The 25,267-nt window shown below is 36.5% G+C and overlaps 2 protein-coding genes across 2 annotated transcripts in view; both read right to left on the bottom strand.

Moving 5' to 3' along the window:
- LOC134851410 (uncharacterized) overlaps positions 1–24,793 on the bottom strand; it is a 26,293-nt gene extending 1,500 nt beyond the window's left edge. Inside the window, exons 1-5 of the mRNA XM_063867479.1 lie at positions 24,651–24,793; positions 22,887–22,964; positions 22,274–22,351; positions 21,746–21,823; positions 532–662 (exon numbers count right to left, since the gene is read on the bottom strand). Coding sequence (XP_063723549.1) covers positions 532–662; positions 21,746–21,823; positions 22,274–22,351; positions 22,887–22,964; positions 24,651–24,695 — 410 coding nt within the window. The 5' untranslated portion in view covers positions 24,696–24,793. The remainder of the gene's footprint in view (positions 1–531; positions 663–21,745; positions 21,824–22,273; positions 22,352–22,886; positions 22,965–24,650) is intronic.
- LOC134852177 (U4/U6.U5 small nuclear ribonucleoprotein 27 kDa protein-like) overlaps positions 1–25,267 on the bottom strand; it is a 332,923-nt gene that overhangs the window by 235,500 nt on the left and 72,156 nt on the right. The window lies entirely within an intron of this gene.

Below are 25,267 nucleotides of genomic sequence, written 5' to 3'. Positions count from 1 at the left end.
GTCCGATTATGTTTTGTGTATGGTTGACCTAATATTTTGTTCCACATAACGTTGACCTATTGTTTCAATTGGCTGAAGAGTGCAATAGGTTTCGAAAATTCTAATCAGATAATCCTAGATCTGCTTTATGTGAAACTTTTATGGAATGGTGTTTTGCTGAAATAAATGGAAGAAAGGGGGAAACGGTATGTTGCATCGATATCACTGACCTTGTGTTCTGGTCCCATAAGTTGTTTTAGGTCCCCAGCTTGATCGATAAGCGCGTCAATGATCCCTTTGGTTTTTAGAGGACAAAACTGCTTTCTTTTTGCCTCATCGAATCTGTGTATATCAGAAATCCTTTTAAATAGAATGACCTTGTCAAAAGCAGGGGCTGGGAGAAACACACATCCATGACTAAATTTTTCCGGAGCATTCGCTGTAGCAGGGGAAGCTTTTTGGCCTCGAATCAGAAGCCCTTTCTGGCCACTTAAGAGAAAGTTATAAATCAATTTCGAATGTCCTTGAGTGCATTTTGTGAATGGATTAAACTGTTCCAGTTCTGAAGGAAAGCTTGGGACTACTTTGAGGGTCTCTGTGATTTCCTTCCAGAAAGTTCCTGTCAGCTGGATTTCAAGTTGTGTGTTTTCTGGCTGCTGTTTTCGACTGGAGGATCCGCATCCCTGAAGGCAAAAACATATGCTATATATTCGTAAGAGCAATAAACTCATTGATTACAAAAGGACCCGCACGGTTCATTTTGATTAAAAAAAAACAGTCGAAAAGAAAAGTAATTATGATTAAAACCTATCATGATTAGAATAAATACGACCAGGCAGTTGATTCAGCCGGTTACATAGCAGTATTTAGACAACCGCGTATTCAGACTGGTCAGTTTTCAGACAAATACTGTTTCAACCAATCAGAATCGAGACAAAGAAGAAATTAAATAATACTTATTATTTATTTTGGAATATTTATGTCTTTCCTCGATTCTGATTGGTTGATACAGTATTTGTCTAAATACTGACGAGTATGAATACGCGGTTGTCTAAATACTGGCTGCACTCCGATTCAGCCTTTTAGTTGAATAAGGAACGATGTTTTGAAAAGGAGCTTGCTAGCACCAATAAATAAACACCACGAGCAGGAAAGGTCAGACAACATTACAGATTGCAAGAATTTGAAACAAAAGTCAGCCTGACTTTGTTCTGAATAAAAATAATGCAAGCATCGGTGAATGGAAAAAAAGTTTGGTATTTTAAAATAACCGATATTTATTTGAAGCTTGCTGATATTAGGGTACAACGTGGGAAGTTTTTTCAAAAACTTTTCCTTATTTTATATGAGCACTAGTGATGAATATGGTCTCAAAATCCCTTTTTGGTTTGCCTTTGATCAGTTTTTCAAACTAACCATGAAGTAATCGGACTAATTGAAAAATCCCCCCAACCCATTTCCACGTGGGGGGTTGGGGGGCTCAATTACTCTAAGTAACGATCTCAGATATCTTCCTGGAAAATAAAATTTATTGGTCAACGAGTTATCCAATGCATTGGAGTCTGAGAAAGCGAGTTTTTCTCACCTGTGGTAAAATTTCCAAATGTTAAGATGTGATCTATTGAGCGACTACAAAAATGGGGGTACCGCGCAAACATACGATATGTCAAACATCCGAAAACCAGCTTTACTACATCCGATATTTTTCAAAAAGTAGGGCAAAGATCCAATTTGTACCGTTCGTTTAACAGATGCTATACTGGTCAATTGAAGTCGGATCGCGCCTATACTCACGGTCTCTTTGAAATCTGAACCTAACCATTTTTTATATAAAAGGCACGTTTAAGCCTAGCCCTCTCCTATTCCTTCACAAGTTCACCCTACCTCCCCCTTACTCACATCAGCCGCCCCCTTACTTTTCACACGATTCCCCCGCGCGTTCACAAATCCCTTGACATCCCCCAACTTATTTTTGTTAGTATTATTACAACTTCGCGTACATGAAATATACTCAAATAGAGTATATTTTCCGACAAGCGTGACAAGTACAATCATAAGTCCAATTACATGGTCTCTCAACGTCGTAAAATCTATCAAAAAAGTTCCAAAAAAGCGTAAAAGTCGTCGTTTCAAGCCAGTGACATCCAACTTTAACATGGCTGTGAATCAGCCAAAAATTCCCACATAAAACGTTTAAAATGCCATTCGGCAAATCGAATAGTCTGCGAATCGAGACTCTGGTTGGGTACAATGACGGATGGTAGTGAAAGGTAAGCTTTCGAAAAAACATCGTGTTTTCCATCTAAAACATTACTGAGTGTTAAACGTCAAAAATCTGTAGGTGCATAGATAAAGGTAATATTCAAAATCCAATCGGTGGCTCTGCGTTATATCTGCTCCAGTGTTCGTCGATCGGTTCTGTTTGGATACCAGACGTTGCTCCCATATGTTTTAATCGGCATAACCATAGACTTGTAGAGGCTTAGTTTTTCTTGCCGCCGAAGGTTTTTTGCTAAATTTGTTTTTAACTTAGATATTACCTTGTTCGCTTTTCTAAACATTAAATCAATGTTTTCAGGTTTCCAAATATCAAATTACCAAGATCTTTTTCTGATGTGACCATTAATCATTCTGTGTCGGCTAGTTTGAACTCATGGTTTTCTGCACTTCTGTGAAATGATATATAGTGACATTTATCGATACTGAAGAAAACTCTGTTGTCAATAAACAATTTCTCGAGAACTACAAGATCTCATTGAAGAAAGGATGATGAAGATTTATCTTGTCTAAAGTTCAGTTAATTGTGTCATCAGCGAACATATACGGAACGGATTTCAAACCATCAGGTATGTTCAGTACATGAATCAGGAACAGAGTGGACCAAGTATTGAACTTTGCAGAACACCACTTGTAAATGAGAAAAGTGTCGACTTGAACGAGCTGATTTGTACAAACTAATCTCTATTCATAGAATAACTGAGGATTTTGAGTGGGCGAACACCGATACCACTTTTTTGAGTTTGCCAATCAGTATACTGCGGTCCAGTTTGTCAAAAGTCTTTGCAAAATTTCAATAGACAGCTTCGACAAGAATGTTTGGATTTTGCACTCCTTTATAAATGTCAAGAAAGCATAAAAATGGAAAATAAGAGAGAGTCGTTTCTGGAAAGCAAACTGACACCGAGGAATCCGAGTTCTGACATGCTGGTAAAGATCGCAATTAATACATTTTTAATAACCTTTGGATTTGATATTAAGGAGAATCATCGGTCCATAAGTTCAAAGTTTTTTCATCAACAGGGTAATTTAACCAATTTTTTCATTCATCTGGGTAAATGCAAGTATGATTTGTTTGTTCGAAAAGTTTTACAGTAGAAACGCAAAGAGTGTTGGAACGGTCAGACAACATTTACAGATTGCAAGAATTTGAAACAAAAGTCAGCTTGACTTTGTTTTGATTAAAAATAATGCAAGCGTCGGCAAATGGGAAAAAATGTGGCATTTTAAATTAACTGATAAATATTTGAAGCTTGCTTAAATTAAGGTACTACTTAGGAAAATTTTTCAAACACGTTTCCTTGTTTTATATGAGAACTAGGGATGAATATGGTCTCAAAATCCCTTTTTGGTTTGCCTTTGATCCGTTTTTCAAACTAACCATGAACTAAAGGGACCAATTGGACAATCCGCTCAACGCATTTCCACGTGGGGGGTTTGGGGCTCAATTGATCTAAATTCTAAGTAACGATCTCAGTTATCTTCATGGAAAAAATTCATTGGCCAACGAGTTATCCAATGCATTCAAGTCTGAGAAAGTGAGTTTTTCTTACCTGTGGTAAAATTTCCAAATGTTAAAATGTGATCTATTGAGCGACTACAAAAATGGGGGTACCGCGCAAACATACGATATGTCAAACATCCTAAAACCAGCTTTACTACATCTGATATTTTTCAAAAAGTAGGGCAAAGATCCAATTTAAACCGTTCGTTTAACAGATGCTATACTGGTCAATTGAAGTCGGACCGCGCCTATACTCACGGCCTCTTTGAAATCTGAACCTAACCATTTTTTATATAAAAGGCACGTTTAAGCCTAACCCTCTCCTATTCCTTCACAACTTCACCCTACGCTCCCTCTTACTCACATAAGCCTCCCTCTTACTTTTCACACGATTTCCCCCTGCGTTCACAAATCCCTTCACATCCCCCTAATTTATTATTGTTAGTATTATTACAACTTCGTGGTTAACCGCAGGGAGTGATCCCATGAAATATACTCAAATAGAGTGAGTTTTCCGGCAGGCGTGACAAGTACAAACTTAAGTCCAAGTACATAGTCTCTCGACGTCGTAAAATCTATCAAAAAATTTCCAAAAAAGCGTTAAAATTGTCGTTTCAAGCCAATGACATCCAACCTTAACATGGCTGTGAATATTGATGCACAGTCGAGTAGTTCTCAGCCAAAAATTCTAACATAAACGTTTAAAAGGCCATTCGGCAAATCAAAAAATCTGCGAATCGACATTCTGGTTGGGTACAATGATGGATGGTAGTGTAAAGTAAGCTTTCGAAAAAACATCCTGTTTTTCATCTCAAACTTTACTGAGTGTTAAAACGTCAAAAATTTGTAGGTGCATAGATATAGGTAAAATTCAAAATCTAATCGGTGGCTCTGCGTTATATCTGCTCCAGTATTCTTTGATCAGTTCTGCTTGGATACCAGACGTTGCTCCCATATGTTTTAATCGGCATAACTATAGACGTGTAGATGTTTAGTTTTTCATGCCAGCAAAGCCTTTTCGCTGAGTTGGTTTTTATCTTAGATATTACCTTGTTCGCTTTTCTAAACACTAAATCAATTTTTTCAGGTTTCCAAGTATCAAATTACCAAGATTTTTTTCTGATGTGACCATTAATGATTCTGTGTCGGCTAGTTTGAACTCACGGTTTTCTGCATTTCTGTGAATTGATACATAGTGACATTTATCGATACTTAAGAAAATTTTGTTGTCAATAAACAATTTCTCGAGAACTACAAGATCTGATTGAAGAAAGGATGATGAAGGTTGATCTTGTCTAAAATTCAGTAAATTGTGTCATCACCGAACATATACGGAACGGATTTCAAACCATGAGGTATGTCCAGTACATGAATCAGGAAGAAGAGCGGACCAAATATTGAACCTTGCGGAACACCACTTGTAAATGAGATAAATGTCGACATGAACGAAACGATTTGAACAAACTGTTCTCTTTTCATAATATAACTGAGGATTTTGGGTGGGTGGCCACCGAAACCATTTTTTTTGAGTTTGTCAATCAGTATACTGTGTTCCAGTTTGTCAAAAGCCTTTGCAAAATTTCAATAGACAGCTTTGACAAGAATGTTTGGATTTTGTACTCCTTTATAAATGTCAAGAAAGCATAAAAATCGAAAATAAGAGAGAGTCGTTTCTGGAAAGCAAACTGACACCGAGGAATCCGAGTTCTGACATGCTGGTAAAGATCGTCATCAAAACATTTCAATAACCTTTGGGTATGATATCAAGGGGAATGATCGGTCCATAAGTTCAAAGCTTTTTCATCAACAGGGTAACTTAACCAATTTTCTATTCATCTGGGTAAATGCATGTTTGGTAGAAAAGTTTTCCAGTAGAAACGCAAAGAGTGTTTGGAACTTTCTTGAAAGTCACCGTTGGTAACTCGTCTGATCTACGTGATTTAGTGATATCCAACTTGGCAAGAATCTGTGTAATTTTTGCAGGTGACATTTTGTAATCAGTAACCACTTGATCCCCTAACTCGGTTTTTACTGGCAAAGTCGACCTTCGTGTGAAGTCGCTTTGAGCAAAGGAAAGAAAGTTTTAGATGGAATGAGAGACAAGCTTCTGAAGCATTTAAAATACTAGAAAATAAGCCTCAAGTTGCGTGAACTGGCAAGTTTTCCTTTGTAGCAAGACTGAGCGTTATTCAAGGAAACATCAATTTGGTGCTTTAAGCGATGGATTTTTAGACGCATATTTTTTACTATAAAACAAGAATTTGCGGTAGACAAAGGATAACAGCTTTTGAAAAAAATTGTCGTCGATTCTGAGATAGAGGGCTGCGGGTATTCAATATGATCACATCCAATGTTGATAGTCAATTACTTGCAGTGGTCATTTTATCGTACTCCTCGTTAACAATGGAGTTTTTGTTGTTATAGCGTTGTAACCAGAACTCGTGCTTTCACAGATTTGCCATCTAACAGCATATTCAGTGAACGAATTTTAGGCGGGAAGGATTTACTCCAGTGTTTTCTAACTCTCGTCGTTTGAGTAAGCAAGCTTTTACCATTTTTTGGTCTGATGCCTTCAAACTATGAGGTAGATACACTTTTTTTGTTAACGTCTTCAGCTGCGATCGTTTCGAGAAAGTTTTTTTGACATCCCAAGAGTTATGGAAACTCACAAGCATTGTACTCGTTCTGAATTTATCTTTGTCAAATTTTCCAAGTCTGGAAATATCAGTTAATGTTGGTGTCAACTCAAGATGTTTGCAAATGTTAGCAGCAGCGCATTTTTTGGATTCCAATTGACCATTGATGTTGTTTCCCGTATACTCATCAATGCCATCGATGCGTTTTTGCAATGTGTGCTGTGACTCGTTAACTGTTGGACAAAGATTCGGCGGTTTGGCTTGAACAAGTTTTGCAACCATCTCGAGGTATTTGAGATGAGATGGTTCCGTTGATTCAGAAATTATCATCGCACTCATCAGTATTTGAGATGAGATGGTTCAGTTGGTTTAGAAAATATCATCGCATTCATCAGTAATGGGGATGAGATGGTTCAGTTGGTTCAGAAATTATCATCGCACTCATCAGCACTTGAGACGAGATAAAGGACGGCTCAATTGTATTTTTGAAAGCTGAACTGAAATGTCCTCTGAAAACTGGATTAAAAATCCTCGTTCAATTAAGACTGAAAAAAAATTATACAAGCGGTAACTAAAAATACAGTACGAAAAAAAAATGTTTTTAAATATTTTTGAGCAATTGGATCTGGTTTATAAATATTGTTGAGCAATTGTTGTTTTTTTCTGAATCCTTTTCCTCGAAATCTCAACTTTCGACAAATCGTCTGTGTTGTCTTAATGGCTCACTATGGTATTCATAGTCTGGTGTTTTTATTGAAATTTTTGTCTCCTCGTCTGTTTTGGCTGTTTCTGAATCCTTTCCCTCGAAAACTCCTCCTTCGACAAAGCGTCTCTGTTGTCGTAATGGCTCACTATGGTGTTCGTAGTCTGGTGTGTTTGTTGAAATTTTCTCCCGATAAAGTTTGCGTTTACCTCTCTTATTAAATTTAATTTTGTCTTTCCAGATATTTGTACTCGAGTCGTTCGACGAGTTAGGATTCTGATGTTTGAGCGTATTTAAAAAACATTCACAGAGTCAAGTGGAGTATCTTTATCCGGGCAAACGAAGGGTGTAATACTTCCGAACTGCGGACACGAAAGGAAATCAATTATTTCGTCAGCTGAAGAGTGCGAAGAATAACAGCACCGAATGGTACTCTCAGACACTGCTTCAACCAATCAAACATGAACGAAACGTTTTGAACAAACTGTTCTCTATTCATAAGATAACTGAGGATTTTGAGTAGGCGGCCACCGAAGACATTTTTTTTGAGTTTGTCAATCAGTATACTGAGTTTCAGTTTGTAAAAAGCCTTTGCAAAATTTCAATAGACAGCTTTGACAAGAATTTTTGGATTTTGTACTACTTTATAAATCTCAAGAAAGCATAAAAAGTGGAAAATAAGAGAGCGTCGTTTCTGGAAATCACTGACACGCGGAATCCGAGTTCTGACATGCTGGTAAAGATCGTCATCAATACATTTTAATAACCTTTGGATACGATATCAAGGAGAATGATCGGTCCATAAGTTCAAAGCTTTTTCATCAACAGGGTAACTTAACCATTTTTCCATTCATCTGGGTAAATGCAAGTTTGATTTGTTTGGTAGAAAAATTTTCCCGTAGAAACGCAAAGAGTGTTTGAAGCTTTCTTGAAAGTCACCGGTGGCAACTCGTCTGATCCACGTGATTTAGTAATATCCAACTTCTCTGTGTAAGAATCTGTGTAACTTTTGCAGGTGACATTTTGTAATCAGTAACCACTTGATCCCCTAACTCGGTTTTTACTGGCAAAGTCGACCTTCGTGTGAAGTCGCTTTGAGCAAAGGAAAGAAAATTTTAGATGGAATGAGAGACAAGCTTCTGAAGCATTTAAAATACTAGAAAATAAGCCTCAAGTTGCGTGAACTGGCAAGTTTTCCTTTGTAGCAAGACTGAGCGTTATTCAAGGAAACATCAATTTGGTGCTTTAAGCGATGGATTTTTAGACGCACATTTTTTACTATATAACAAGAATTTGCGGTAGACAAAGGATAACAACTTTTGAAAAAAATTGTCGTCGATTCTGAGATAGAGGGCTGCGGGTATTCAATATGATCACATCCAATGTTGATAGTCAATTACTTGCGTCGTCATTTCATCGTTTTCCTCGTTAGCAATGGAGTTTTGTTGTTTTAGCGTCGTAACCAGAATTCGTGCTTTCACAGATTTGCCATCTAACAGCAATTTCAGTGACCGAATTTTAGGCGCGAAGGATTTACTCCAGTGTTTTCCAACTCTCGTCGTTTGAGTCAGCAAGCTTTTACCATTTTTTGGTATGATGCCTTCATACTATGAGGTAGATACACTTTTTTTGTTAACGTCTTCAGCTGCGATCGTTTCGAGAAAATTTTTCTGACATCCCAAGAGTTATGGAATTTCACAAGCATTGTACTCGGTCTGAATTTATCCTTGTCAAAATTTCCAAGTCTGGAAATATCAGTTAATGTTGGTGTCAACTCAAGATGTTTGCAAATGTTAGCAGCAGCGCATTTTTTGGATTCCAATTGACCATTGATGTTGTTTCCCGTATACTCGTCAATGCCATCGATGCGTTTTTGCAATGTGTGCTGTGATTCGTTAACTGTTGGAGAAAAAGTCGCCGGTTTGGCTTGAACAAGTTTTGCAACCGTCTTGATTATTGCAGTCACACCTGTGTCGAGTGACTTTTCGACAGCCGGAACTAAGGTGGTCTTCAATTTGTTTATTCCTAAGGAGAGGGCAGTCAAGTTCCGAACAAACTCGGAATCTTTTGTAGTTTTAATTGTCAGCTGGGAGAGACATTCTCTCACAAGAAACTGCAAACTGTTTTTCTAAAGACTAGCTAGAAGGCGAATAACATCTTCGTCTGGTGCCCATAGCAACTCGGCAACGGTTGGACAGCAGTTTTTGCTCGAGAAACTGCAAGACAAAAGGCTCTGATCTCCTTCGTTCATTTTGTATATCTATCGGGAAAAATTCGTTTCTCAATTTTTCTTCGAAATGTACAGTCGGAAAAAGGTAGTCAACTTTATTTGAGGATACTGAGGAAATTGCGACAATAAGGAGTTGTCAAAAGTTTGCGTGTTCGTTTCTCGCTGTAGTCGAAGTTTGTTGTGCCAGTAGTGTCAAATGCCACTCCGCGTATGATGAGTACACAACACTTAAGTACTACTCGGCACTTAAGTACTACTCGCAACACTTAAAAATCGGCCCAAAATGATTCTTCAAATCAGTTAAGATTTTTGAAGGCACAAATTTAGGTCCAATTACAAGGTTGAAGTAGAGCAAGATAAGTGTTCACACAACCGGATCTCTAAAATCGCTTGGTCATAATCAAGGGCGGCATATAATCCGGTTCATCTATTTATTCAACATGAAACTACCTAGAAAATTTTTGTATCTTCTCCTTCCCCTAAAGAGGAAAGGAGGGGGCGAACACGGGGGAGGCGGTATGTGGGATAAAAACGAGGCGGCGAGAGTAGGAGCGGGATCTGGAGGTGTAAGCGAGGATGTGTAATCGGGAAGAGGGGTTGCCACATGCTGGAGGGACGACAAGTAACAGAACTTGGACTAGGGAGAGTAAATAATTATTGCAAAAAATCAGCGAAAAATGACATACTGAAAAATCTATGAGAGTCTCAATTTCCTGGTGTAACATCTATCAAGCCAGAAGCAACTGTTAAATGTAGAATATATTGCACTGTGCTTAAAGTTGTCAGAGAAATACAAAAAAAAATATATTATAATTCATTAAAATTGATCGTAATATATTAAAATGATTTTTTTTGATTTGACAGAAATTACACTTTTAATCCATTTTTAATCGATTATAATCAACTATTTTTGAAATTTATAGAGACTGACAAGGAAAGTCCAATATAATCAATTATAATCTATAAATTCTAGTGCCAGCAGTAACTGGCATGTGTGTGTCGCCCGTTGGCTGCCTCATGCTTGTTGTACAACTATTTTCTCCTGAATATAGGATTTTCAAAAAATTAGTTCGCGCAAATGATATTCTAAGAATTTCAGTTATCTCGACCGACTGATACATTTTAAAGAGAATTAATTGCAATTTTGTAAAGACAAAAACTATGTATTTCAGTTTCCATCGCAGCCATTCGATTCAAGGAATTTTTATTTTTTGAAGCACCACATAGTTTCAAAACCGCAAGCCTGATTTTTTTCATTGTCGAAATAATTAAAGCGTTGATTTTTATTTCTATGAGTTATGACACAAAAACTTTTTCCTGCTGATGAAAATTTGTTTCATTAGGAAAACTACCATATTTCATAGAACATGAAAAATGAAAAACCAAAGCATGAAAAATGGAAAATAAGACAGCGTCGTTTCTGGAAAGCAAACTGACACCGAGGAATCCGACTTCTGACATGCTGGTAAAGATCGCCATTAAAACATTTTTAGTAACCTTTGGATATGATATCAAGGAGAATGATCGGTCCATAAGTTCAAAGCTTTTTCTTCAACAGGGTAATTTAACCAATTTTCCATTCATCTGGGTAAATGCAAGTATGATTTGTTTGTTAGAAAAATTTCCCAGTAGAAACGCAAAGAGTGTTGGAACGGTCAGACAACATTTACAGATTGCAAGAATTTGAAACAAAAGTCAGCTTGACTTTGTTTTGATTAAAAATGATGCAAGCGTCGGTAAATGGAAAAAAATGTGGTATTTTAAAATAACTGATATTTATTTGAAGATTGCTTAAATTAAGGTACTACTTAGGAAAGCTTTTCAAAATGGTTTCCTTGATTTATATGAGAACTAGTGATGAATATGGTCCCAAAATCCCTTTTTGGTTTGCCTTTGATCCGTTTTTCAAACTAACCATGAAGTAATGGGCCCAATTGGACAATTATCTTAACGCATTTCCACGTGGGGCGTTGGGGGGCTCAATGGATCTAAGTAACGATCTCAGTTATCTTCCTGGAAAATAAATTCATTGGCCAACGAGTTATCCAATGCATTCAAGTCTGAGAAAGCGAGTTTTTCTCACCTGTGGTAAAATTTCCAAATGTTAAGATGTGATCTATTGAGCGACTACAAAAATGGGGGTACCGCGCAAACATACGATATGTCAAACATCCGAAAACCAGCTTTACTACATCCGATAATTTTCAAAAAGTAGGGCAAAGATCCAATTTGTACCGTTTGTTTAACAGATGCTATACTGGTCAATTGAAGTCGGATCGCGCCTATACTCACGGCCTCTTTGAAATCTGAACCTAACCATTTCTTATATAAAAGGCACATTTAAGCCTAACCCTCTCCTATTCCTTCACAAGTTCACCCTACGCTCCCTCTTACTCACATAAGCCTCCCTCTTACTTTTCACACGATCTCCCCCTGCGTTCACAAATCCCTTCACATCCCCCAATTTATTATTGTTATCATTATTACAACTTCGTGGTTACCCGCAGGGAGTGATCCCTTGAAATATACTCAAATAGAGTGAGTTTTCCGGCCGGCGTGACAAGTACAAGCATACGTCCAAGTACATAGTCTCTCAACGTCGTAAAATCAATCAAAAAATTTCCAAAAAAGCGTAAAAAGTGTCGTTTCAAGCCAATGACATCCAACCTTAACATGGCTGTGAATATTGTTGCACAGTCGAGTAGTTCTCAGCCAAAAATTCCCACATAAAACGTTTAAAAGGCCATTCGGCAAATCAAAAAGACTGCGAATCGAGATTCTGGTTGGGTACAAGGATGGATGGTAGTGTAAAGTAAGCTTTCGAAAAAACATCCTGTTTTCCATCTAAAACTTTACTGAGTGTTAAAACGTCAAAAATTTGTAGGTGCATAGATATAGGTAAAATTCAAAATCTAATCGGTGGCTCTGCGTTATATCTGCTCCAGTATTCTTTGATCAGTTCTGCTTGAATACCACTAGTTGCTCCCATATGTTTTAATCGGCATAACTATAGACTTGTAGATATTTAGTTTTTCTTACCAGCACAGCCTTTTCGCTGAGTTGTTTTTTATCTTAGATATTACCTTGTTTGCTTTTCTAAACAATAATTCAACTTTTTCAGGTTTCCAAATATCAAATTACCAAGATCTTTTTCTGATGTGACCATAAATGATTCTGTGTCGGCTAGTTTGAACTCATGGTTTTCTGCACTTCTGTGAAATGATATATAGTGACATTTATCGATACTTAAGAAAATTTTGTTGTCAATAAACAATTTTTCGAGAACTACAAGATCTGATTGAAGAAAGGATGATGAAGATTGATCTTGTCTAAAATTCAGTAAATTCTGTCATCACCGAACATATACGGAACGGATTTCAAACCATGAGGTATGTCCAGTACATGAATCAGGAAGAAGAGCGGACCAAGTATTGAACCTTGCGGAACACCACTTGTAAATGAGATAAATGTCGACATGAACAAAACGATTTGAACAAACTGTTCTCTATTCATAAGATAACTGAGGATTTTGAGTGTGCCGCCACCGAAACAATTTTTTTTGAGTTTGTCAATCAGTATACTGCGTTCCACTTTGTCAAAAGCTTTTGCAAATTTTCAAAAGACAGCTTTGACAAAAATTTTTGGATTTTGTACTACTTTATAAATCTCAAGAAAGCAAAAAAAATGGAAAATAAGAGAGCGTCGTTTCTGGACAGCACTGACACCGAGGAATCCGAGTTCTGACATGCTGGTAAAGATCGTCATCAATACATTTTAATAACCTTTGGATATGATATCAAGGAGAATGATCGGTCCATAAGTTCAAAGCTTTTTCATCAACAGGGTAACTTAACCAATTTTCCATTCATCTGGGTAATTGCAAGTATGATTTGTTTGGTAGTAAAACTTTCCAGTAGAAACGCAAAGAGTGTTTGAAGCTTTCTTGAAAGTCACCGGTCGCAACTCGTCTGATCCACGTGATTTAGTAATATCCAACTTGTCAAGAATCTGTGTAATTTTTACAGGTGACATTTTGTAATCAGTAACCACTTGATCCACTAACTCGGTTTTTACTGGCAAAATCGACTTTCGTGTGAAGTCGCTTTGAGAAAAGGAATGAAAGTTTTAGATGGTATGAGAGACAAGCTTCTGAAGCATTTAAAAAACTAGAAAATAAGCCTCAAGTTGCGTGAACTGGCAAGTTTTCCTTTGTAGCAAGACTGAGCGTTTTTCAAGGAAACATCAATTTGGTGCTTTAAGCGATAGAATTTTAGACGCACACTTTTTACTATATAACAAGAATTTGCGGTAGACAAAGGATAACAGCTTTTGAAAAAGTTTGTCGTCGATTCTGAGATAGAGGGCTGCGGGTGTTCAATATGATCACATCCAATGTTGATAGTCAATTACTTGCGTCGTCATTTCATCGTTTTCCTCGTTAGCAATGGAGTTTTGTTGTTTTAGCGTCGTAACCAGAATTCGTGCTTTCACAGATTTGCCATCTAACAGCAATTTCAGTGACCGAATTTTAGGCGCGAAGGATTTACTCCGGTGTTTTCCAACTCTCGTCGTTTGAGTCAGCAAGCTTTTACCATTTTTTGGTATGATGCCTTCATACTATGAGGTAGATACACTTTTTTTGTTAACGTCTTCAGCTGCGATCGTTTCGAGAAAATTTTTCTGACATCCCAAGAGTTATGGAATTTCACAAGCATTGTACTCGGTCTGAATTTATCCTTGTCAAAATTTCCAAGTCTGGAAATATCAGTTAATGTTGGTGTCAACTCAAGATGTTTGCAAATGTTAGCAGCAGCGCATTTTTTGGATTCCAATTGACCATTGATGTTGTTTCCCGTATACTCATCAATGCCATCGATGCGTTTTGGCAATGTGTGCTGTGAATCGTTAATTGTTGGACAAAGATTCGGCGGTTTGGCTTGAACAAGTTTTGCAACCGTCTTGAGGTATTTGAGATGAGATGGTTACGTTAATTCAGAAATTATCATCGCACTCATCAGTATTTGAGATGAGATGGTTCAGTTGGTTTAGAAATTATCATCGCACTCATCAGTAATTGGTATGAGATGGTTCAGTTGGTTCAGAAATTATCATCGCACTCATCAGCACTTGAGACGAGATAAAGGACGGCTCGATTGTATTTTTTGAAAACTGAACTGAAATGACCTCTGAAAACTGGATTAAAAATCCTCGTTTAATTAAGACTGGAAAAAATTATACAAGCGGTAACTAATAAATTCAGTACGAAAAAAAAATTGTTTTTAAATATTTTTGAGCAATTGGATCTGGTTTATATATATTGTTGAGCAATTTTTGTTTTTTCTGAATCCTTTTCCTCGAAATCTCAACTTTCGACAAATCGTCTGTGTTGTCTTAATAGCTCACTATGGTATTCATAGTCTGATGTTTTTATTGAAATTTTTGTCTCCTCGGCTGTTTTGGCTGTTTCTGAATCCTTTCCCTCGAAAACTCCTCCTTCGACAAAGCGTATTGTTGTCGTAATGGCTCACTATGGTATTCGTAGTCTGGTGTGTTTGTTGAAATTTTCCTCAGATAAAGTTTGCGTTTACCTCTCTTATTGAATTTAATTTTGTCTTTCCAGATATTTGTACTCGAGTCGTTTGACGAGTTAGGATTCTGATGTTTAAGCGTATTTAAACTAAAAACATTTACAGAGTCAAGTGGAGTATCTTTATCCGGGCAAACGTAGGGTGTAATTCTTCCGAACTGCAGACTCGAAAGGAAATAAATTATTTCGTCAGCTGAAGAGTGCGAAGAATAACAGCACCGAATGGTACTCTCAGACACTGCTTCAGCCAATCAAACATGATCGAAACGATTTGAACAAACTGTTCTCTATTCAAAAGATAACTGAGGATTTTGAGTGTGCGGCCACCGAAACAATTTTTTTTGAGTTTGTCAATCAGTATACTGCGCTCCAGTTTGTCAAAAGCCTTTGCAAATTTTCAATAGACAGCTTTGACAAGAATTTTTGGATTTTGTACTACTTTATAAATGTCAAGAAAGCATAGAAAATGGAAAATAAGAGAGCGTCGTTTCTGGAAAGCAAACTGACACCAAGGAATCTGAGTTCTGACATGCTGGTACAGATCGTCATCAATACATTTTAATAACCTTTGGATACGATATCAAGGAGAATGATCGGTCGATAAGTTCAAAGCTTTTTCATCAACAGGGTAACTTAACCAATTTTCCATTCATCTGGGTAAATGCAAGTATGATTTGTTTGGTAGTAAAATTTTCCAGTAGAAACGCAAAGAGTGTTTGAAGCTTTCTTGAAAGTCACCGGTGGCAACTCGTCTGATCCACGTGATTTAGTAATATCCAACTTGGCAAGAATCTGTGTAATTTTTACAGGTGACATTTTGTAATCAGTAACCACTTGATCCACTAACTCGGTTTTTACTGGCAAAATCGACTTTCGTGTGAAGTCGCTTTGAGAAAAGGAATAAAAGTTTTAGATGGTATGAGAGACAAGCTTCTGAAGCATTTAAAAAACTAGAAAATAAGCCTTAAGTTGCGTGAACTGGCAAGATTTCCTTTGTAGCAAGACTGAGCGTTTTTCAAGGAAACATCAATTTGGTGCTTTAAGCGATGGATTTTTAGACGCACACTTTTTACAATATAACAAGAATTTGCGGTAGACAAAGGATAAAAGCTTTTGAAAAAGTTTGTCGTCGATTCTGAGATAGAGGGCTGCGGGTGTTCAATATGATCACATCCAATGTTGATAGTCAATTACTTGCGTCGTCATTTTATCGTTTTCCTCGTTAGCAATGGAGTTTTGTTGTTTTAGCGTCCCAACCAGAATTCGTGCTTTCACAGATTTGCCATCTAACAGCAATTTCAGTGACCGAATTTTAGGCGCGAAGGATTTACTCCGGTGTTTTCCAACTCTCGTCGTTTGAGTCAGCAAGCTTTTACCATTTTTTGGTATGATGCCTTCATACTATGAGGTAGATACACTTTTTTTGTTAACGTCTTCAGCTGCAATCGTTTCGAGAAAGTTTTTTTGACATCCCAAGAATTATGGAAATTCACAAGCGTTGTACTCGGTCTGAATTTATCTTTGACAAAGTTTCCAATTCTGGAAATATCAGTTAATGTTGGTGTCAACTCAAGATGTTTGCATATGTTAGCAGCAGCGCATTTTTTGGATTCCAATTGACCATTGATGTTGTTTCCCGTATACTCATCAATGCCATCGATGCGTTTTTGCAATGTGTGCTGTGAACCGTTAATTGTTGGACAAAGATTCGGCGGTTTGGCTTGAACAAGTTTTACAACCGTCTTGAGGTATTTGAGATGAGATGGTTACGTTAATTCAGAAATTATCATCGCACTCATCAGTATTTGAGATGAGATGGTTCGGTTGGTTTAGAAATTATCATCGCACTCATCAGTAATTGGTATGAGATGGTTCAGTTGGTTCAGAAATTATCATCGCACTCATCAGCACTTGAGACGAGATAAAGGACGGCTCGATTGTATTTTTTGAAAACTGAACTGAAATGACCTCTGAAAACTGGATTAAAAATCCTCGTTTAATTAAGACTGGAAAAAATTATACAAGCGGTAACTAATAAATTCAGTGCGAAACAAAAATTGTTTTTAAATATTTTTGAGCAATTGGATCTGGTTTATATATATTGTTGAGCAATTTTTGTTTTTTCTGAATCCTTTTCCTCGAAATCTCAATTTTCGACAAATCGTCTGTGTTGTCTTAATAGCTCACTATGGTATTCATAGTCTGATGTTTTTATTGAAATTTTTGTCTCCTCGGCTGTTTTGGCTGTTTCTGAATCCTTTCCCTCGAAAACTCCTCCTTCGACAAAGCGTCTTTGTTGTCGTAATGGCTCACTATGGTATTCGTAGTCTGGTGTGTTTGTTGAAATTTTCCTCAGATAAAGTTTGCGTTTACCTCTCTTATTGAATTTAATTTTGTCTTTCCAGATATTTGTACTCGAGTCGTTTGACGAGTTAGGATTCTGATGTTTAAGCGTATTTAAACTAAAAACATTTACAGAGTCAAGTGGAGTATCTTTATCCGGGCAAACGTAGGGTGTAATTCTTCCGAACTGCAGACTCGAAAGGAAATAAATTATTTCGTCAGCTGAAGAGTGCGAAGAATAACAGCACCGAATGGTACTCTCAGACACTGCTTCAGCCAATCAAACATGAACGAAACGATTTGAACAAACTGTTCTCTATTCAAAAGATAACCGAGGATTTTGAGTGTGCGGCCACCGAAACAATTTTTTTTGAGTTTGTCAATCAGTATACTGCGCTCCAGTTTGTCAAAAGCCTTTGCAAATTTTCAATAGACAGCTTTGACAAGAATCTTTGGATTTTGTACTACTTTATAAATGTCAAGAAAGCATAAAAATTGGAAAATTAGAGAGCGTCGTTTCTGGAAAGCAAACTGACACCAAGGAATCCGAGTTCTGACATGCTGGTAAAGATCGTCATCAATACATTTTAATAACCTTTGGATATGATATCAAGGAGAATGATCGGTCCATAAGTTCAAAGCTTTTTCATCAACAGGGTAACTTAACCAATTTTCCATTCATCTGGGTAATTGCAAGTATGATTTGTTTGGTAGTAAAACTTTCCAGTAGAAACGCAAAGAGTGTTTGAAGCTTTCTTGAAAGTCACCGGTCGCAACTCGTCTGATCCACGTGATTTAGTAATATCCAACTTGGCAAGAATCTGTGTAATTTTTACAGGTGACATTTTGTAATCAGTAACCACTTGATCCACTAACTCGGTTTTTACTGGCAAAATCGACTTTCGTGTGAAGTCGCTTTGAGAAAAGGAATGAAAGTTTTAGATGGTATGAGAGACAAGCTTCTGAAGCATTTAAAAAACTGGAAAATAAGCCTCAAGTTGCGTGAACTGGCAAGTTTTCCTTTGTAGCAAGACTGAGCGTTTTTCAAGGAAACATCAATTTGGTGCTTTAAGCGATAGAATTTTAGACGCACACTTTTTACTATATAACAAGAATTTGCGGTAGACAGAGGATAACAGCTTTTGTCGTCGATTCTGAGATAGAGGGCTGCGGGTGTTCAATATGATCACATCCAATGTTGATAGTCAATTACTTGCGTCGTCATTTCATCGTTTTCCTCGTTAGCAATGGAGTTTTGTTGTTTTAGCGTCGTAACCAGAATTCGTGCTTTCACAGATTTGCCATCTAACAGCAATTTCAGTGACCGAATTTTAGGCGCGAAGGATTTACTCCGGTGTTTTCTAACTCTCGTCGTTTGAGTCAGCAAGCTTTTACCATTTTTTGGTCTGATGCCTTCATACTACTTTTTGTTAACGTCTTCAGCTGCGATCGTTTCGAGAAAGTTTTTTTGACATCTTAAGAGTTATGAAAATTCACAAGCATTGTACTCGGTCTGAATTTATCTTTGTCAAATTTTCCAAGTCTGGAAATATCAGTTAATGTTGGTGTCAACTGAAGATGTTTGCAAATATTAGCAGCAGCGCATTTTTCGGATTCCAATTGACCATTGATGTTGTTTCCCGTATACTCATCAATGCCATCGATGCGTTTTGGCAATGTGTGCTGTGAATCGTTAACTGTTGGAGAAAAAGTCGGCGGTTTGGCTTGAACAAGTTTTGCAACCGTCTTGATTATTGCAGCCACACCTGTATCGAGTGACTTTTCGACAACCGGAACTAAGGTGGTCTTCAATTTGTTTATTCCTGAGGAGAGGGCAGTCAAGCTCCGAGCAAACTCGGTATCTTTTGTAGTTTGAATTGTCAACTGTGAGAGACATTCTCTCAACAGAAACTGCAAACTGTTTTTCTGAAGACTACCTAGAAGGCGAATAACATCTTCGTCTGGTGCCCATAGCAACTCGGCAACGGTTGGAAGCAATTTTTGCTTGAGAAACTGCGAGACAAAGGGCTCTTATCTCCTTCGTTCATTTTGCATATCTATCGGGAAAAAATTCGTTCCTCAATTTTTCTTCGAAATGTAAAGTAGGAAAAAGGTAGCCAAATTTATTTGAGGATATTGAGGAAATTGCGAGAACAAGGAGTTGTCAAAAGTTAACGTGTTCGTTTCTCGCTGTAGTCGAAGTTTGTTGTGCCAGTAGTGTCAAATGTCATTCCGCGTATGATGAGTACACAACACGTAAGTACTACTCGGCACTTAAGTACTGCTCGCAACACTTAAAAATCGGCCCAAAAAGACTCTTCAAATCAGTTAAGATTTTTGAAGGCACAAATTTAGGTCCAATTACAAGGTTGAAGTAGAGCATGATAAATGTTTATACAACCGGATCTCTAAAAATGCTTGGTCGTAATCAAGGACGACATATAATCCGGTTCATCTATTTATTCATCATGAAACTATTTAGAAAAATTTTGTATCTTCTCCTTCCCCTAAAGAGGAAAGGAGGAAGCGAACACGGGGGAGGCGGTATGTGGGATAAAAACGAGGAGGCGTATAAGCTGAGAGAAGGAGCGGGATCCGGAGGTGTAAGCGAGGATGTGTAAGCGGGAAGAAGGGTTGCCACATGCTGGAGGGACGACAAGTAACAGAACTTGGACTAGGGAGAGTAAATAATTATTGCAAAAAATGACATACTGAAAAATCTATGAGAGTCTCATTTTCCTGATGTAACATCTATCAAGCCAGAAGAACTGTTAAATGTAGAATATATTGCACTGTGCTTAAAGTTGTCAGAGAAATACAAAAACAATTATATTATAATACATTAAAATTGATCGTAATATATTAAAATAAATTTTTTTGATTTGACAGAAAATACACTTTTAATCCATTTTTAATCGATTATAATCAATTATTTTTGAAATTTATAGAGACTGACAAGTAAAGTCCAATATAATCGATTATAATCTATAAATTCTAGTGCGAGCAGTAACTGGCACGTGTGTGTCGCCTGTTGGCTGCCTCATGCTTGTTGTCTAACTTTTTTCTCCTGAATGTAAGATTTTCAAAAAATTAGTTCGCGCAAATGATATTCTAAGAATTTCTGTTATCTCCACCTACTGATAAATTTTAAAGAAAAGTAATTGCAATTTTGTAAAACCAAAAGCTACGTATTTCGGTTTGCATTGCAGCCATTCGATTCAAGGAATTTTTATGGCAGTTTTTGAAGCACCACATAGTTTCAAAACCGCAAGCCTGATTTTTTTTCATTGTCGAGATAATTAAAGCGTTGACTATTATTTCTATGAGTTATGACACAAAAACTTTTTCCTGCTGATGAAAGTTTGTTACTATAGTAAAACTAACAGATTTCAAAAAACTAAAAAATTGCTTTGCTTGAGCAAACCCTGATTTTAATCTCAACTTCATGTCTTATATTCGAAGCTGAACAAAGATTTTGAAACACTCACCCTTTTTTCTTTTTCTTCCGACCTTCAAAAATATAACATTAGGGTTTTTTCTCCAGACTTAGTACGTTCTAATACTTTCTAGAATTAGTAATTTCTAATTAACAAGTTTTGAAAGCATTTTTTTATTCATTGCAAAGCCATTATTGTCTTGAGCTCAAAGTTAAAAATATATATTTTTTTGGTGATCAATTTTTTTTAGAGTTATGTGGCTTGAAGATTGCCATTACGGCAAACTTAAAACAAATAACGCGCAAGAGGTTTCGCGCGTTAAATATTTATCATTTGTACTTAACATAGCGTGTGAGGGATTTTCAAAAACAAACTAAAAACTGATTTCTTTGGAATTTTCATCCAGTTTTTGGATCCATCTAACCTCTAACATCAGTCATTTATGGTTCCTACTAAAAACGTACGACTCCAAAACAAAGCAGTGATTTAGCACTAGAGCTTTGTTTTTATAAATCAATTTTTATTGCCTTCTGATTGGTTGAAAAGTCAACTAACTTAATCTTCTAAACATTTATCTCCCTTTAGTAAGGAGGGGGGGGGGGGGGGGGTTAACTGTTAATTATATTTCAACTTTTCAAAGTAAATTTTTACTCTTTAGACCTTAAAGCGCAATAGGAGCATTTTGGCTTTGTCCTGATAAGAGCAATCTCGATACTTTATTGGAGCTTTTAATTATGGAGCTTTTTTTCAAGCTCGGTTTTTCTGTTTGACTGCATGATTTTGCTGGCTTTTGAAAAAAAAGATCCGAACAAAAAATGCTAAAACAGGGTGATTCAGAAGAAGATTTTAAAGTTTTTACTTATTTTATTTTTGCGACAGTTATAAGATTAGGCCTGCTGCAAATAACCTTTTTAATGTCAGTAAAAATCAAACGCCTTAAAATGATTTCTATGGAAGATACAATAATAAATTAGCTTGGCTATGTTGGCTAGTGTGGTTATACAAACTTTTTCTGTAGAAAGATTAAAAAACTGGACTACTTGGAGCACCTGATTTGACGTTTCCGGTGGCTTGTTATCATTTTGGTTGCTTCCTGGTAACTGTTGCTGACTGGATGATCCGTATCCCTGAATACAAAACATTGTTATCTCTTTTCTATTAACAGCACAAAGTCTTAATGAAAAAAGAACTGAAACATTTAGAAAAAAAAGACCTCATTTATCAAAAACTTGATCTTGTTAAAAAAACTAAGCTGATCAAAATAAGAACAGTTATTACTTTCTATGGAGGTGGATGCTTTTATAATTGTAATTTAAAAACACTAAATGGGAACAAATTTTTATCAGGCATATGGTACGTCTTTTTTATATTTAGTTTTTTTCTATATCAAACCAAACCTGAAAAATTGGCATTTTATTGATTGATCGAAAACAAAAATAAAAAAATAATAAAAAACTAACAAAAAATGATTATACGCAACCAAAGATGTTCAGTTTCAATTGCTAATTCTCTTTAATTTAATTTCAACATTACAATTTATACAATCGAAGCATGACAATTTGATCTAATTGGAGTACCTGAGTTGAAGTTCCTGTAATCTGTGTTTCATTTCGAAAGTTTTCTGGGAACTGTTGCTGACTGGAAGATCCGCATCCCTGATAACAAAAACTCACATGTGTGGGGTTCTGTTACCAATCTAATGTCTTGTAGGTGATAAGAGGACAATGTTAACAAATTGACAAATCAACATTCATAAATTTATGAAAACCTTTGATACTTTAGACAATTTCAATGAAACAGTCGATTGGTCTAATTATGTGGGAAAAAAATTGCTTCAGTCCACTACCCCTCCGAACAAAAAATATTCGAAATAGAAAGTTTTTAAATTTTAATTTAGAGCCCATGTGTCCTGTTTTTATCAAAAATATGGTACGTTTGTATCTTCATCAATTTTTTGCAAAAGCAAAAGCTGAAAAATCAGTAAGGTATTGGTTAAAAAAAACAAACCTAATAACTAAACAGAAATGAAGAAAATGTCGATTAAGAGGTGTTCAACTTTGAAATTGAATTGGTATAAAACTCTAATGTAATGTTCTAATGTTCTATTTAGAGACAATTTTTCCCCATTTTTAGAGCTAACAAATTTCAAATTATACTTCGGAAAGATGAAAATTGGACTACTCGAAGTACCTGGTTTGAAGTTCCTGCAAACTGTCTTTCAAGTGTAGTGTTTTCTGGTAACTGTTGCTGATTGGAGGATCCGCATCCCTGGAAAAAAAACGATTATCAAATTTAAAAAAAAACAATGCGTTGCTAACAGAACGATAAACTATTGATTTAAAGGCAAAACGAAAACTAAAAAAGACCTTACGAGGCCAATCTGTGCATTTTGTGAACTGTCAGCGGATTTAGCAATGGGCAAAAATCAGATTTGTCGCGGAATCCCCGACATTGCTATTTTTCTTTGATCTTCTCTGCTGTTTTGAATTCCATGGACAAATAGCTAATACACTGTGTTGCTCAAAATCGCTCCAAAAACAGGCAACTTTGCACAATCCGCACACAAAATAGCTGTGGAATCCGAAACCAGTTTGTGGAGCCCATGAACAAATAATAATATATGCCCTTCGTAAACTTAAGCTGTCACAGAATCTGCAACTGTAAGTGGAATCTGCAAATTTTAGGCGGAATCCGCATCTTGTAAGCGGAATTCGCAAATTGAAGCGGAATCCGCTTAACTCAAACTATCAACGACAGCCAATAGAGAAAATCTAGTAAACACGGAACAACTCACAGATTATCAGGACGCTCAAAGTCAACTGAACATCAGAGATAAATACAAACACAACATCAGCAGAGAGAAACAACTCCAGCTTTGACCGGAATAAGGATACATAGTGATTTCCTCGGTACAAAGACCAGCACTGACGACATTGTACATTATCCCACAAAAAATCAGAAGCCCCAGCCAAACCTTGAATCATTCAGCAGCAACCCAGAACAATGATTTCACCATTCAATAAAAGCTTCAACGCCAGTGTCAGCAATAACCATTGTCAGCAGAAGAAAACGACCCAAAATTTAGCCAACAAAAGTGACTCAAATCAACGACAGTTCTCAACACCAACTGAAAACAAAAAATTTTAACGCCTCATATGATCGCAGATAAAAAAAAACAATTTTGAGCCCAACAGAAGAACAAAAATCAACTGTAAACCCACTGTAGACAACCCCTACAGCATTACTTTTAGGAAGGATTTCGACAACATTCGACACGTAGACAAAAATCTCGTTTGGCACTCTTTTACAATAGTTGCTTACATAAAAAGAAATCAGGATTACGAATTCAGCACTCAAATGCATTTGGAAACAGCAAAAAAAAACTTTTGGAAACATTTGGAAACACCCAAATTTCGAGAAGAGCTCGACCTCAATGAACAGCGACGCAAAATACTAAAATTACTAAAAAACCGAAGCCATCAATTACACGTCAGGACAACACATCAGGACAAAAGACAAGGAACACACGCACCACACCCAAAAGCACGTTCGAACAACAGACACAACGTTAGACAAAAAAACTGGACAACAGCTCGCAGAAATTTGGAAAACAATCTACAACAATTGGCGGAAAACTACGAATTGTTGCGGGTCCGGAGCTGCACCACATCAAATTCCAGCAATATCTATACAGCAAATAACATCAAAGAACAGTAGCAATTTTGCGAAATTCGGTTATAATTCATAATATACACAGTTTGGCCTCGTAATGAACTTGGTGGTTCAAAAATGACTCCATGCTTAACACAAAAAGCTACTGATGTGATTTTTCAAGATTAGTATATTTTTTCTGGAATAACTTACATCAAATTGTGGACATAACGTCTCATTATCAAAAAATTTCAATTATTGGGGTTGTCGAGATAAATGTTCTAAAACAAAATTTGGACTCACCGCCGCCCCCGCTCTCTTTCTATTTTGTGATTTCTTCTTTGGCATTATGAGCTTTTGTCTCGGCTAAAGTCGTAGTTTAAACTCCCGTAACTGTAAGACAAACTAATGAAAAGATTATGCTAGTTTAATAAAACGCACGTTGTCTGAACTCAGCAATCCAGAAAAATTACCACGTGGTGTATTGAATATAACTCGATAAATATTTTTTCTTACAAAACTGTATTCGTGGGTAACGTAATTTTATTTTTGTTTTCTGCTTTTCTCTTCGATTAGTTTTGATATGACTTTTATATTCTGTTGACACAAGCAAATTAGAGAAAAAACAGTAAACATTTTCTGCACACAGATGGCTTTAACATTTGAAATCATAGTTTCATTGTTCATAGTATTTGTTAACACAACTTATAACTTCAAATAAAATAAATCTGGTTTTAAAACACTTCATTTTTGTTTTTTCATGCTCTTGAGGAGCTCAAATGTCTCAAAGAAATCCGTTCTGAATTTCTGGACGACAAATACTTTGAAACAAGTTTTGAAAGTTTTTATAAAGCAGACGCTACGTTGCCTCTAAAGGTTTAAATTAAAGATGCTTTTAAAAATACTTTTCAATTACTTTT

Source organism: Symsagittifera roscoffensis, chromosome 7 (genome assembly GCF_963678635.1).
Source record: "Symsagittifera roscoffensis chromosome 7, txSymRosc1.1, whole genome shotgun sequence".
In the NCBI taxonomy this organism is placed as follows: Eukaryota; Metazoa; Xenacoelomorpha; order Acoela; family Convolutidae; genus Symsagittifera; species Symsagittifera roscoffensis.
The sequence above is the reverse complement of the archived record's forward strand: the minus strand, read 5'-3'. Positions and strand labels throughout refer to the sequence as shown.